This window comes from Dendropsophus ebraccatus, chromosome 4 (genome assembly GCF_027789765.1).
Source record: "Dendropsophus ebraccatus isolate aDenEbr1 chromosome 4, aDenEbr1.pat, whole genome shotgun sequence".
Taxonomy (NCBI): Eukaryota; Metazoa; Chordata; class Amphibia; order Anura; family Hylidae; genus Dendropsophus; species Dendropsophus ebraccatus.
In genome coordinates this window covers 136200254-136215235 of record NC_091457.1, presented here as the reverse complement: position 1 = coordinate 136215235, position 14982 = coordinate 136200254, and the positions used below count along the sequence as shown (strand labels likewise).

General features: G+C 43.8%; 1 protein-coding gene across 8 annotated transcripts in view; it reads left to right on the top strand.

Moving 5' to 3' along the window:
- The window catches only part of IQSEC1 (IQ motif and Sec7 domain ArfGEF 1), a 188439-nt gene that overhangs the window by 123820 nt on the left and 49637 nt on the right, over window positions 1-14982 (top strand). For all 8 annotated transcript variants that reach the window (XM_069967118.1, XM_069967113.1, XM_069967111.1 and 5 more), the window contains exon 2: window positions 11062-11341. Coding sequence is in view for 5 of the 8 variants with exons in the window: in XM_069967113.1 (XP_069823214.1) it covers window positions 11062-11341 (280 nt within the window). In the remaining 3 variants the exon portion in view is untranslated. The remainder of the gene's footprint in view (window positions 1-11061; window positions 11342-14982) is intronic.

The window sequence follows — 14982 nt, the reverse complement described above, 5'->3', positions numbered from 1 at the left end:
TACAATTCCCATCATGCCCGGACAGCCTTCGGCTGTCCAGGCATGATGGGAAATGTAGTTTTGCAACAGCTGGAGGGCAGAAGTTTCCCCATCCCTGCTGTAGGTGATGGAAGCCATTATATGACATAGATGACAGGTATCTGATGTATACGTTATGAGCTTTTCATGACGCAACCATTTATAGCTTAGGGGTAATGGTTGCCTAACAGTGGTCTCAGTCACTTATAGGCTATAATGTTATCCATTCATTATATATGTCACGAAAATTAGCAATGAATGGATTGCATATTAGGCTGTTAGTTTACAGGTGAGGAATGTCACAGCTTCCAGTTAATGTATAGGCCCTGTTTGCTTTCTCTGTGTGTTGCTGCAGATCATCTCCTGTTCACTTTGAGGGTACGTTCACACTTACCGGATCCGCAGCTGATTTTTCTGCTGCGGATTCGCAGCAGATCCGCAGCAGATTGCATTTAATTAACTGAACACAGCATCAAATCTGCACCATCAAATCTGCTGCATATCTGCTGCGGATCCTGTAGGTGTGAATGCACCCTAAAGGAAACTAAGCTGCAGGACCCATCATGGCCATAGCATATTCCCCTCTCATTGGGGCACATTTATTAGTGTACTGAAGCTTAACAGTGTTTTGTAGTGATGGCCTACTCTTAAGATCAATAGTCATCAATATCAGGTCAGACTCCCAGTTATAGCTAGTATTGTAGTTTGTGCCAATTCACTTCAAATAGATGAGCTGCAATACCGGATATGGCCACTATTGAATGTATGGAGCTGTGCCTCGGTAGAAAGCATGATCGTGGTGGCCCCACCATTTAGCAGGGATGTCAGGTGTCAAACCCCAACAATTTGACATTCATGACCTAGAAAACTTTAAAAACTGAAAGTGTTATATTTAAATAAGGAGGAGAAAGGTGTGATGGGACGGAGCTTGTTACTGTGTTTCAGCAAAAATAAGATAGTGCCTTTTGTTAATTTTTACTCCAAAACAGGCACTATGGGGGAGATTCATAAAAGGGTGTAAAATTTAGACTGGTGCAAACTGGCCACAGCAACCAATCACAGCTCCTATTTCCTTTCACCAGGGCTGGAAGCTGAGCTGGGATTGGTTGCTGTGGCCAGTTTGCACCAGTCTAAATTTTACACCCTTTCATAAATCTCCCCCTATGTCTCAATTACGGGGTATGTCTTACTTCTCTCTGGCTGGGGGGAAGGAAATAAGACACCACCCCGGACCTCCCCGGAATATTCACACCCTTGCGGGACGGGTGGCAGCGTGAAGCGGGACGGGCGGCATTGTGCGTCGGGAAGTGCAGCAGCATTGTGTGTCGGGATCTGTGGTGGCGTTGTGCGTCGGGACATGCAGGGGATGTTGGGGGTCATGGACCAAACTGCCTGTGGTGCCGGCAGTGAAGCTCCTTGAGGGGATTAGGTGAGTTGGGGATGGTGGTGGGCAGCCCTTTGGGGGGCACCTTATTTTTAGGGGGTGTTCTAGTTTAGGGTAGGGGGTGCCTTATTTTCGGGGGGAAGCCTTACTTTACACTAGAGGGTAGGGTAGTAGGGGTGTCTTATTTTCAGGGAAACACAGTATTCACAGATGATCAGACTGAGGGTGGGATGTGTCATCTCTGCTGTCGTAGATTATTATTATTATTATTATGTACCTGTATGGTGTACTCATGATTGCCTGTAGCATTCGTCTCATGCCGGAGGGTGATATTGCCATGTGATCCATCCATCCAGTTGCCAAGCTCATGTCACAAAGCAGCCTGTGTTCCTCTATGCAAATCACCAAATGATTCATCCTCCTCTTCAACAAACATGAAACATTTCGCTTCACGTCTGAGTAAACAAGGAAGAGCGCCCATCAGTCCATGTGCGCCGAGCCTGATTCACATGGACTTTTTTTTCTAGGGGGGGGATAGAATTTTTCCATGTTTTGAAAGTAAATATTTGAGGCTTTCCTGAAGTTTATTGAAGGCAAGGACTGTGGTCCGGTTGGTATTTTTGACTTTTTGCAGAAAATAATCTGTAGCCGACAACTGTATGGATCCCGATAGTGAATTATAGTAAAAGGAATAGACCCCGGCTTGCATACATCTTCAGGACACATGGGAAGTGGAAACTGGGTTAGCTGTAGTTTACTAAACAACTTGAAGTTGCATATTAGGGACTTCTTGTCCTTGGCAAAGTTCTTGTTTTTTCAATTAAACAGCTACACGGTGGTTTCCAAATCCACAAAGGAAAGTCCTCTCCTTCATTTGTAATATACTAGAACATTAGAGAAGTCCCACTTGAAAGGGAAGCTTCATGGTGAATGAACAGCGGTCCTCTCCGCCGCTATACTGCCCTTCTGGGCTTGATTGACAGGTCTATCTGATCACAGGGAAAGACCTGCCAGTCATGACAAGGGAGGAGCCAGTAAAGACCACCCAGATGACTTTTAACTTTTAACCCATTCCTAAAGGGGTTATCCAGGCTTAGACAAACATGATTGCTTCTTCCAGAAAGAGAACCACTCTCGTCTCCTTGGTTCCATTGAAGTGAATAGGGCTTAATTGCAAGAGTGGTGCTGGTTCTGGAAGAAAGCGGCCATGTGTTTCTAATGCTGGATAACCCCTTTAAAATAGGATTTCTCTAAACATTTTAGAGTAATATATAGTATATATTTTAATATATAGCATTCATGAATACCTATAGTTCCCAGATTCCTATTTTTCTCCCTGATCAGCAGCGCTATGTTACATGTCTAACTGTGTGTTTGGGAGAGAAGTGACAGCCCTGGGAGCAGTGACAGCCCTGGGAGCACATTTGAACCACTTTGAGGTGTAGAATTTGCATTGTGGTAAAGGTAGGCAAATTTTAGCATTGTGAATTGGTTAGTGCATCAGTTTCCTTTATTACCTGACTGTAGCAGTAGAAGATTAGAGTCGGCCAGGCCGAACCACCATGCACCTAAAAGACCTTTAGCATGGGGAATGATCAGCTGAACAGGCTGACCATTGTCCTGTGGAAAAGACCCAGCGATCAGTCAACAAATGAGCAAATGTTAATTCATCGGTTATCACTGGGATTATGCAGTTGTAAAGGTCATTGTTAGTTACCCACACCTCTCCCTGTATCAACAAGAGACATGCAGATAGCAATGATATGAGTGACGGCCCACATGGACAGCCCAGCGATCACGTGTCCTTGTATTGACACTCATTAAGCCGTGCAAAGGCCCCTATTAATGAGTGCCTACTATCTACTAGATGGTTCTGGGGGGCACCCTAACACTTTCATCTACCTTAGCCCTCTAATATGACCCAGCACAGATACTTTTTGACACGAGAGGACATACTCAAGGGAAAATATTTACAGGATATTGTTTATTGCAATAGGAAGGCTGGGGGGGGGGGGGTGTTGCAGAAAGCAAAGAAAAGATCTGCAAATAGCTCTCACATCACTTAGGCAAAATGCTGTCCCTTCAAGTCATTGTTTTACTCCACCTATAGTCTTAGAACATTGACTGGGACTATGCACCAAGGCAAAAATCTCTTTAAAAGGAAAGACTGCCCGTCTGGTGAAAGCCATTACCCCCAGCCAAAACATTGTGCCCCAATCCAGTGGAATCAGAGAGTCCATCAGGTTTGCACCCTTTTCTAACATGATCCCCAACCTTTTTTTTTCTCCTGAAGACCCCTCCCCCCCACACACACACACACTTTACTTACCATAGAAGAACATTAACAGCACCTTATAAAGATTTGCCCCTTTTGCCTCTTCCCGCCCTGCCATGATCCAATAACTGACTACCGCACTTCTGACTGACTACACCCCCCAGTTGTAGGTGCGTAAACCAGCACATTTGTAGAGTTGGTCGTTCCATATAACTACCACTGAGCTGTCGGGTATATGACAGCTGCAGACACTATCACGTATAGCGTACATAGGAGTCACAGTATAATGTCCAGACGCCAGAAGAAGCACTGGAGGGGTTTAGGACAAATTGTACATGATGTGAACTGCAGCTTCACTTCTATGTATTAAAACCAGGATAGAGGGTCAGAAACTGAGATCCTTTAAGATGTTTTTCTAGGAACCGGATTAGTGAAAGTAGTGCAGATATTCAGGAATTAAGGGGATAAAATAAGATCTGGGTGGGATTTCAGATGTGTCAGGTGCCATACCCGTATATATAGTGTATGTGTCCATACACCTTATACTGTTGTCAGAACCCACATCTGTGGACCCCCTTAGTCACATAGGGGGAGATTTATCAAACATGGTGTAAAGTGAAACTGGCTCAGTTGCCCCTAGCAACCAATCAGCTTCTAGCTTTCATTTTCCAAAGAGTCTGTGAGGAATGAAAAGGGGAATTGATTGGTTGCTAGGGGCAACTGAGCCAGTTCTACTTTACACCAGGGATGGGGAACCTTCGGCCCTCCAGCCGTAGCAAAACTACAATTTCGCTTTGGCTGTCCAGGCATGATGGGAATTGTAGTTTTGCAATAGCTGGAGGGCCGAAGGTTCCCTATCCCTGCTTTACACCATGTTTGATAAATTTCCCCCATAGGCTATATTATCAGTATGCTAGGACTAGCAGAACATATAACCTGTTTTAAAATAGTTCATTTTATGTTTATTAAGTCTCATTCATCTTCTTTTCCGCCCTTAATTGTAGTATAATTCATGTATTTTCAGACAACACAATATAGAAATATTAGATGCATGGCAGATGAATACAGTTTATCAGAAATGCTTCAAAATGCAAAAAAAATTTTTTCCCTCGACAGCATTTCCCAAGGAAGCGTTATTAGAGTAAGTGAGTGTGTATATATGGCCTGGAGGCAGTACTGCTATATTAAGTGCTGCAGGCTCCCAGCTGCCAGGCCAGCGGCTCGGCTTCTCCTCTTCTCTATCCGTCACTACTTTATTTAGGATGAATGCTCACATTCCAGGACTCAGCTGTTGGAAGAACCGTAGGAGTCTTCGAGGAATGTTACTATTCCAAAATTAGCTTTCACCCTGAGCTTTAATTCCAAAAAGAGAGATTTGGGAAGCTCATTACGCAGATTTTTAATTCCCAGCAGCTGCAGGTTTTACGGCCTAAGTGTTCTGCGAGACAGAAGAAGTCGTCCTCTATATTTCCTCGGCGGCGCTGTCTCTGTACGCGGCTGCAGACATCTTGGAGTCTTGATTACACTTCCTGGCATCTCCCGCTCAGGCTGAGCCCTGCTGTCACATTGCTGGCTTTTCCGGGGAAGTGAATGAGCTCTGTGTTGGGAGGATGAGGTTTAATGATTTAACCATATGAGCTGGAATGGAATTTTTTCTTGCCGTCAGACGTTTCATCATAGGTTGCTGGGACTGCAACTATAGTCTAAACAGTCTCCCATTATACTGTAGAATGCATACTGTGATTTATGCATTATATTATGTATATTCACATGTTATGGTGTGTGCAATAATCATATGGTGCACAGTATACAGTCATGTAGTCATATTCTTCTAGAGAATACCTTTGTCATATACTGTATGTTTTGAAGCATTCTGCAATGCTTAAAGGGGTTATCCAGGATTAGACAAAGTACAGCTACTTACTTAAAGGAGAAGTCCGGCGAAAATTTTTATTAAAGTATTGTATTGCCCCCCAAAAGTTATACAAATCAGCAATATACACTTATTACGGGAAATGCCTATAAAGTGCTTTTTTCCCTGCACTTACTACTGCATCAAGGCTTCACTTCCTGGATAACATGGTGATGTCATTTTCTGGATAAAATGGTGATGTCACGACCCGACTCAAAAAACTGTGCAGGCTGTGGCTGCTTGAGAGGATGATGGCAGAGGCACACTGAGGGACACAGGGCATTGGAGGGACGTTAAGCGTCCCTCTGCCATTATCCTCTCCAGCAGCCACAGCCGCACAGCTCTGGGAGTCGGGTCATGACATCACCATTTTCTCCAGGAAGTGACATCACCATGTTATCCAGGAAGTGAAGTCTTGATGCAGTAGTAAGTGCAGGGAGAAAATACTTTATAAGCATTTCCCGTAATAAGTGTATATTGGTGACTTGTATAACTTTTGGGGGGCAATTCAATACTTTAATAAAAAATTTTGCCAGACTTCTCCTTTAATAAATAGGTTGTATGTGGTATTACAATTCAGCTCCATTCACTTCAATGGAACTAAGCTGCAATACCACACCCAAACTGAGGACAAGAGTGGCGGCTATGTATTTCAAAGCCTCAAGCTAAAGCTTTGGCTGTCTAGGCATGATGGGAGTTGTAGTTTTGCCACAGCTGGAGAGCTAAGGTTACCTACCCCTGCTGTAGGCCACTGGCAGGAGTGTGTGGTCTGCTGACTGGAGTGCAGGACCACCATAGAAAATATCACATTGTGTAGGATATCACAGGAATGTAGTCTGGTAATAGAGTGAATCTGATCATAAATAATATCAGGTTATTCCTCTTAGAATTTGGAACCTTTCCGTAATAGCGGCCAATCACCCCGCGGGCCTGTCAGCAGACCAGATGTTTTCTCTCACTGAGGATTCAGAACAAAATACCTTCTTACCTTTGAAATGTCACATTAGAAAGGTTTCTATAGAAATGTGGGAGCCTATTCTTATTGAGTTAGGATTTTTGCAGCCTTCCTTGTCACCGCCAATGCTCTCGCTGTCACATGCCCAAATACAGAATATAAAAGGTCAGCCTAGAACTCTTTGTCATCTCTGTGGTCGGACTAGGCAGCTCTTATGTGAAATTTTCACATTTATTCAATTTAGTCTCATTTTACAGATCAGCTTTATATATAATGGGGAAGAAAAATACATATGCCATATGTCAGGCAGATTGCGGCAAACATTTACTGTCATGGTAAAAAAGTTCTCAGGTAATATAACTCGCCAAACTGAGGAACAACAGAGCAAAGAGCATTGTTTCTGAGTGAACTTCATTTCACAGCTCGGTGCCCTTAGACTGCAGATGATCAGATATTCACAGCACGCCAAGTGCCAACAAATGGCGATTCATGCGAGCGGAGCTGCTGGCACTGACAGAGGTAATACTTTGTCATGACTGTGGGGGGCAGTGCGCCCCGAGGCAAACTCCATAATTATATTCTGCACAATAAATCATGTTCTCGCAGAATAGTTAAACTTTTGTTTCTTTATGAAACGCCGGATTGAGTCATATGTTTGGATTATTCCAGATGGATGGAATAAACAGGGAAGTAAAAATCACACGTCTGGAGGAGGTTTACACAGTTGGGAGTGATAGTTTGGTAAATAGAAAAAAAGGCCAATGTTATGTGTATATATATATATAGATATATAATTTTTTTTTTTTTTGTGACAATAATGACAATGATCATGACAATATGATTCGGGAAGCATAGATCTCCTGTATTTAAAGGATGCAGAAGTTCTCAGCGCCCGGACCAATGCGATTACTCCACCCTCTAACCCGGCCTAACAAATATAAAGTAAGAGGAGATGCATATAGTATACAGGAGCAGAGAGTCCGGTAATAGGGTGGAATCCACGTGGATAAGTTCCGGCAGATTCCTTCACTTGTACCCGCTTATGGCGGTGTGCATCTCCGCCCGTACCATAGACTGAATTGTATGGGCGGGCGAATTCCGCCGTCTGCCCGAAAAAATTACATGTCAAATCTTTCAGCGGATGGCTGCTGTATGACCTGCAGGAAGTGGTGTATTATTTCCAGTCTGGAAAGCAGGAGAGATTTTTTATGGAAGTTTGCTGCTGCTCTGGCCAGTGCTTGTCATGGACAGAGGTGGCAGCAGAGAGCACTGTGTCAGACTGGAAAGAATACACCACTTTCAGCATGATCTTATTTTATTGTATTTAGACAATATCACTAAGGTTAATAAAATATTGTTAAATAAAAAAAAAAAAGAATACACCACTTTCTGAAGGACATACAGCAGCAGATAAGTACTGAAATACTAATGATTTTTTAATAGAAGTAAATTACAAATCTGGCACTTGCTGGGACCAGTTGATTTGAAAGAAAAACATCTTTGGTGAACTACTTTAAAAAAGGATTGACCTGCAGAGAGCTGCAGTACCAATCACAGCCACTACAAATTGTATGGCACTGTGCTAAATGAACAATAAAAAGGGTGCAGCTCCTGCAATAAGCTGAGCTGTGGGGTGGTGGTTAAATCCCTTTTTTTTCATATAGGAAGTTTGGACCTGTATTACCTAGTAATAATAATAATAATAATATACAGATGTAGCAAACAATAACTTGACCTTTAACACAGAAAATCCCATTCAAACAGTCAAGTTAATGTTTGCTACATCTGTAATATTCTTGTCAAGTCTTATACATAGAAGAAAAACATTGTAGCCCTAATATACACAGCCATGCAAAATATCCCGCAAAGCAAATATACCATAATCCCCAAGGGAAAGCGGATGTTACTAGTTACATAGCGCTGACGTAACCTCAGGTTCTGCTATGACGGGTAATGGAAGAGGTGTGTTACAAGAGAGAGAAAACGTCACGTCAGGCATGTAAGAGGAGGAACAGGATGACAGGGCGGGATGGTTATAAAAAGACTTGTGTACTGTACACAGCTACTAATAGACGCCAATGTTCCATAAATAGGATGGTTCCAGCTATGCTATCCTGTACTCAAGGTGTAAAAATTATTCTGTACTTTATAACGTTTTGAAGTGTTTTATTATGTTGTTTGACCTGGATTATGAGACATAACATTCAGTGCATTTATTATGGGAAAAAGTCAGTAGTTTCATTTATGTGGTTCTGAAAGAAGAACGGAGGGGTAGGCCTCTCTGGCAGCTGCGGATTTACATTGAAAGATTAGTATATTTTAAAAAAAAACAGCTACTTTCTAGCAAAACAGTGCCACCCATGTCCACAGGTTGTGTGTGGTATTACAATTTAGCTCAATTCACTGCAATAGAACTGAGCTGCAAAACCCACACCCAAACTGAGGACAAGGGTGGTGCTGTTTCTGGAAGAAAGCGGCCATGTTTGTTTCTTATCCTGGATCCAGATCTGCAGGACTGGGTGCGGATTCTCCCTATGGACCTATGTGGATTTGTAGAAAATTCCCACCTCCAATTTGCTACATGTGAACTGAATCCACAGCCACAGGTAGTGCACAGTTCAGGATTGCTTTCTGGAAGGAAATCAATACATTCTGTAGCTTTATAGCGACGATAGAATTAAATATGTCGGTGAAGTTTTCATTATCGGGTTGTGCGAATTCCCCGGCGCTACAGCTCTGAAGTGAACATTCAGCCGAGAGGAAAGACATAAATCTGAGCTGCTCCTCAGGAAAACCCAAAGCCTTACAGAGCCCCGATCAGTCTCCAGGCGCCATTTAATATCTTGTCTTTATGGGTCCTCTTTTATAAGAGAATAGGAACGGCTGTACAGTGGCGTAGCTGCCATAGAGGCAGGGTAGGCAGCTGCTATGGGGCCCGGGCATGCACAGGAAAGATAAGAGCCTCCCATGTCCTTCTGCTTAACCCCTTGTGTACTGCAGTGTATAGGTGACCCAGTGTTCACTTGCAACATTTTGTAGCTGCAGGCAAGACACTGCCTCTGGCCACACAAGATTTTCTGGTCACAACACCGAGCCTATATACATATGCACAGTGCTTTGTTTTGTGTGTAGGGGAGGGGGGCCCCCCCATACAGTTTTTTGCCATGAAGCCTAATGAATCCTAGCTACGCCTTTGCTCAGATAGGTCATTGGGGATCCCTCAATAAAATATATAGTGCTACTTAGGGGGTATAAAGGCATAGCTGATAACTATAATTATACTTGCTTTCCTTATAGAGAGAGGATTTTTGGATAAAGAGGATAAATGTTACAGATAATTTATGTAAAAAAAAAAAAAAAAAATATATATATATATATATATATATATATAATTTTTTTTTTTATTATTATTATTATTATTATTTAGAATTCTTTATATAGAAAAAGATGTCATTGCCTTAACCACTGCAGTGCTCCTGTTCCAAATGTATATTGATTTCTCAGGATATTTATTTTGAGGGTATTGTATTCACAGCTAAGAGTCATTGGGTGAAAGTGAATAGGGATTTCTATAGGCATGCAGAGAATAAATGCTTTTAGACGAGTCTTTTTATATCCTCTATTAGGATATGTATCACTCGTAGAAGGGTCAGCTACCCTGGACCCCTACCTGGTAAACCCGCACTGAGCTGTCTGAACTGCAGTGTTGCAAGGAAAGCGCCTCGGTGGGTTAGAGTGGGCACTTTTTTGCTGGTCCACCTTTTGCAGTTTGTGCACATTAAGGCTATGTTCACACTATGTAAAAACAACAGTCTTATTTCATAACAATGGACACAAAAACAGCCATTATTTGCACAACAATGGCCGTTTTAAAAATATGAAAGACGGACGTTGTTTTCACAAAGTGTGAACATAGCCTTAGGGTTACGCTTGAAATTTCAGCACGTGTTCCGTAGTGGGAACATACCCTAACATTGGGGTTCCCCAGGCCCATTGTAAAAGGTCATAGATGTACCTTATGGACACATAATATAATAATAATAATAATAATAATAATAATAATAATAATAATAATAATATAATGTTATGTATGAAGGTGAAAGGCCTCGATAGTTTTAAAAAAAAAAAATTTACAATAATTTAGCCACACAGAAAGAATAGGATTATTATTTTATTATAGAGGTTCCTTTAAGGAAGTGACAGGGAAAACTTTGATCAGTTCATTGTGTGATCAGTCAGTACTTTGACCTCTTGATAGGACTGACACACGACACGCCTAATACCTGCCTGCATTCAGTCTCTATGTTTTACCTAAGAGATGAAGGAAAAAGCACTTTGGTGCCTGTAACAGGTGAGACGTGGAGATGTTATCTGCCGTTTCTTTGTCTTCTAGGTGTGAATAAGTGTTCTTTTTGCGGATCTAAATATATCCGACTATGTGAAGTCTTGTTTGGCTTATGTAATAGATGAAGACGGCGACCTAGACTCACGTTATTTCTCCCTTTTCTTTTGTGTAGTGTTGAAGGAGAGGTCCCCGGGAGTGAGACCGGCGCTTCCTTAGACGGTTCATCGGGTTACCACCAAGGAGCCATAACACACAGCTCATCCATAAGCCCCGACCAGTACGACCACCCTGCTTACGGAATTTATTCTGTGTCCCCTGGACAACGGTCACGGAGGCCAAAACTACAGCATTCCACCTCTATTCTCCGAAAACAGGCCGAGGAGGAGGCGATAAAGCGCTCCAGATCACTCTCCGAGAGCTATGAATTGTCTTCAGACTTGCAGGACAAGCAGGTAACAGTGTTTCTCTCTATATATTGCTATATACATAACATAGCTTTTATTGAATAATGAACCGTTAAGATCTGAAAATCTCAAAGTTACATTTTGAGGCTATGTTCTCACACTATCAATGGCCGTTCTTATTGGACGGCTGTCATTTAACTTGAAATAACAGCTGTTTTTATAAAATAAAGCCCGTCCAATAAAAACGGCTGGCATATTGACGGTGTGTGAACAAAGCCCTATACAGTTTAAGGCCAGGTTCACTCTAAATATAACACAGGCCGTTCTGTGACCCCGCCTTATCACAGAACGGCCAGTGTTACTGAAGATCATCCCAGCCGGCACTGCAGTAGCGGCCGGACAATCTAAATTTCTGATGAATTGGGATGCGGGCGTACCCGAGCCGCACGCTCCATTGTGTGAACTGACATGTTCTATGTGGCCGCTATTCAATGAATAGCGGGCGCAGAAAACTGACATATCAGTTTTTCGTGCGGCCAGATGGAATCAGGGCCGGAGCGTATATGTGTATACACTCCGGCCGGGATTCAATTAATTCAAATGCAACATATGTTTTCCATAAATGACGCCCATTGATGCAAATTCCAATAACGGCCATGATTTATGTAAAACATATGTAGTGTGAACATGGCTTAACAGGGCTCCAGATGGCGACCAAAATGGTCGCCAATGCGACTGATATTTTGCAAATGGCGCCCAGATTTATTAATCTGGGCGCCATTTGCGACTGGCCCCGGCGGCGCGCTGTCTCTTTAAGATGCGCGGCTGATGCTGCCTGGGGCCCTGACTTCCGGCACAGGAAGCGCGCGTCAGAGACGCTTCCTGTGTCAGAAGTCACAGCCCCGGCGTACAGAGAGCTCACTGATGCGCCGCGCTGCCGGGGATAGGACGGGACACCCCCGGCAGCCGCGCATCAGCCGGGGACAGCGTCCGAAGAAGAAGAGGATCGCCGGGGGAGCGGGTTGTCAGGTGAGTTTGTGTGTTTGTTTTTTTTAAATACTGCTTAGCATAGAGGAAAGGGGGGGGGGGGGGGGCAGATATAATGGGGGGAGAAGAGAGTGCCATCTATAATGGGGGGAAGAGAAGGGGGGCATCTATAATGGGGGGAGAAGAGAGTGCCATCTATAATGGGGGGAAGAGAAGGGGGGGCATCTATAATGGGGGGAGAAGAGGGGCCATCTTCAAGGGGGGGAGAGGGGGCTAGCTATAAGGGGAGGGGGTATCTATAAGGGGGGGAGAAGAGGGCATCTATAATGGGGGGGAGGAGGGGGCATCTATAATGGGGGGGGAGGAGGGGGCATCTATAATGGGGGGGAGGAGGGGGCATCTATAATGGGGGGAGGAGGGGGCATCTATAAGGGGAGGGGGTATCTATAATGGGGGGAGAAGAGGGGGCATCTATAATGGGGGGGAGAGGGGGCATCTATAATGGGGGGGAGGAGGGGGCATCTATAATGGGGGGAGGAGGGGGCATCTATAATGGGGGTAGAGGGGGTCATCTATAAGGGGAGGGGGTATCTATAAGGGGGGGAGAAGAGGGGGCATCTATAATGGGGGGGAGAGGGGGCATCTATAATGGGGGGGAGGAGGGGGCATCTATAATGGGGGTAGAGGGGGTCATCTATAAAAGGAGGGGGTCATCTATAAGGGGAGGGGGCCATCTATAAGTGTAGGGCAAACTGGCTGCAGACACTGGGAGATAGATATATGCACAATTATTATTATCAGGGCCCCTCAGGTGTCTGTATTGTAGGGGGTCACTTGCATTAGTCACTAGGTGAGAGATATATCTATCTATATACACATCTTGTGGGGGGTCACTATGGCTGCAGTCATAAGTCTAGCTCAGTATGTATAGACTGTTGCAAGCTTTTAAAGGGAACCTGTCACCCCCGGTGACGGGGTGACAGGCTCCCAACCCCCCGTTAGAACCCCCTATACTCACCTCATCGCGCCGGGTCCCGCTTCTGGAGATGGTCGGGTCACGGAGATCTCAGCCGCTGCAGCCCGACGTGCGTGCTGAGAGAGGAGTCCAACGCTCATAGAGAATGACGGAGCGTTGGACTCTCCCGTCATTCTCTATGAGAGTTGGACTCATCTCTCAGCGCACGCCGGGCTGCAGCGGCTGAGATCTCCGTGACCCGACCATCTTCAGAAGCGGGACCCGGCGCGATGAGGTGAGTATAGGGGGGTTGGGAGCCTGTCACCCCGTCACCGGGGGTGACAGGTTCCCTTTAAGTTCAAGTTCAGAAGAGTAAGCCTCATTAAAAGGCTAGCCAAGTGAGGCTGAAGTACTGAGTCAGACTGTATATGGTTGTCAGACTGTATGTGGTTGTCAGACTGTATGTGGTTGTCAGACTGTATGTGGTTGTCAGACTGTATGTGGTTGTCAGACTGTATATGGTTGTCAGACTGTATGTGGTTGTCAGACTGTATGTGGTTGTCAGACTGTATGTGGTTGTCAGACTGTATGTGGTTGTCAGACTGTATATGGTTGTCAAGTTGCAAGTTTCCATGTTGAACATTTTCAAACTAAGAAAAGAAAGGATCTAAAGGAGGAGGAGGCTGCCGCGGCCTCTGCACACAGTAAGTCCCATTTAACATAACATTAATTTTACATGGTTTAAAATGTTGGCGACCAAATATTCTATTTGGCGCCTAAATTTTTCAGGTTAGGAGCCAATGGCTCCTAGGTAAATTTTTTAGTCTGGAGCCCTGCTTAAAAGTGATGCAGCTGTGTTCCTGTATAATTTCTAGCTTGATTTCCGATGTGTCAAAAAAATCTGCCAATCTGCTTTTTACATTTTATTACCCAATTTTTTTTTAACGTGATTTATTAGGCATTATGCATCAGTGAATTATACCCGTAAATGTAAAGTATAATTTTCAGCAATATTAATTTTTATAATGCCAATCTTTCTGCACCGGTGGCAGCTTTCCCAGACTCTCCATTGTAAGCAGTGGGATTTGATCTACATTACACCCTCTCCTGGAGCGGGCAGTGATACCGCAGTACTGTGTAGGAATATGGCAATTATGTTACGGTATTAATTGTGGCCGGAGCAGATCCGCTAAGCATCGCGCTGCAGTAAGCAGTAATATCTAGCACCCGTTCTGAAGTGAGAATGTCACTTTAACTACTTCAAGACGTGAGAAGGTTCCTGTTCTCTAGTAACCACAGCCTGTGAAGGAACAGAAACCTTAAACCTTTCACACGTCCATGTACTATGTCCATTTTGATAGGCAAAATGCAGATCCGTTATTTTGTATGGGCTTAGTGTCCTATCTATATGTGACACGGATTCATGATTCATCCAACGAAATCAATGGGCCAGTGCAAAAAATGAATATATGGATTAATGGTAAAATCCAAATGTTCACACAGATTTCAGATGAGGGTTCTGTTTGCTGAGTGAAGCTTCTTGTAACAGTCTGGAAATCAACACACATCTTGCAGTATAATGGGTCAAGAGATCTGGTCTTAAAGTGATTCTGTAACCCCTGACCACCTACTGAGCCGATTGCACAGCTGGATAGATCAATGAAAGCATTCCGACCAAACCTTTGTTGTCTGAGTCTGTGTTTTCATTTTAATTTTTTTAAAAAAAGACCTTCCTTTAGTCTGTACA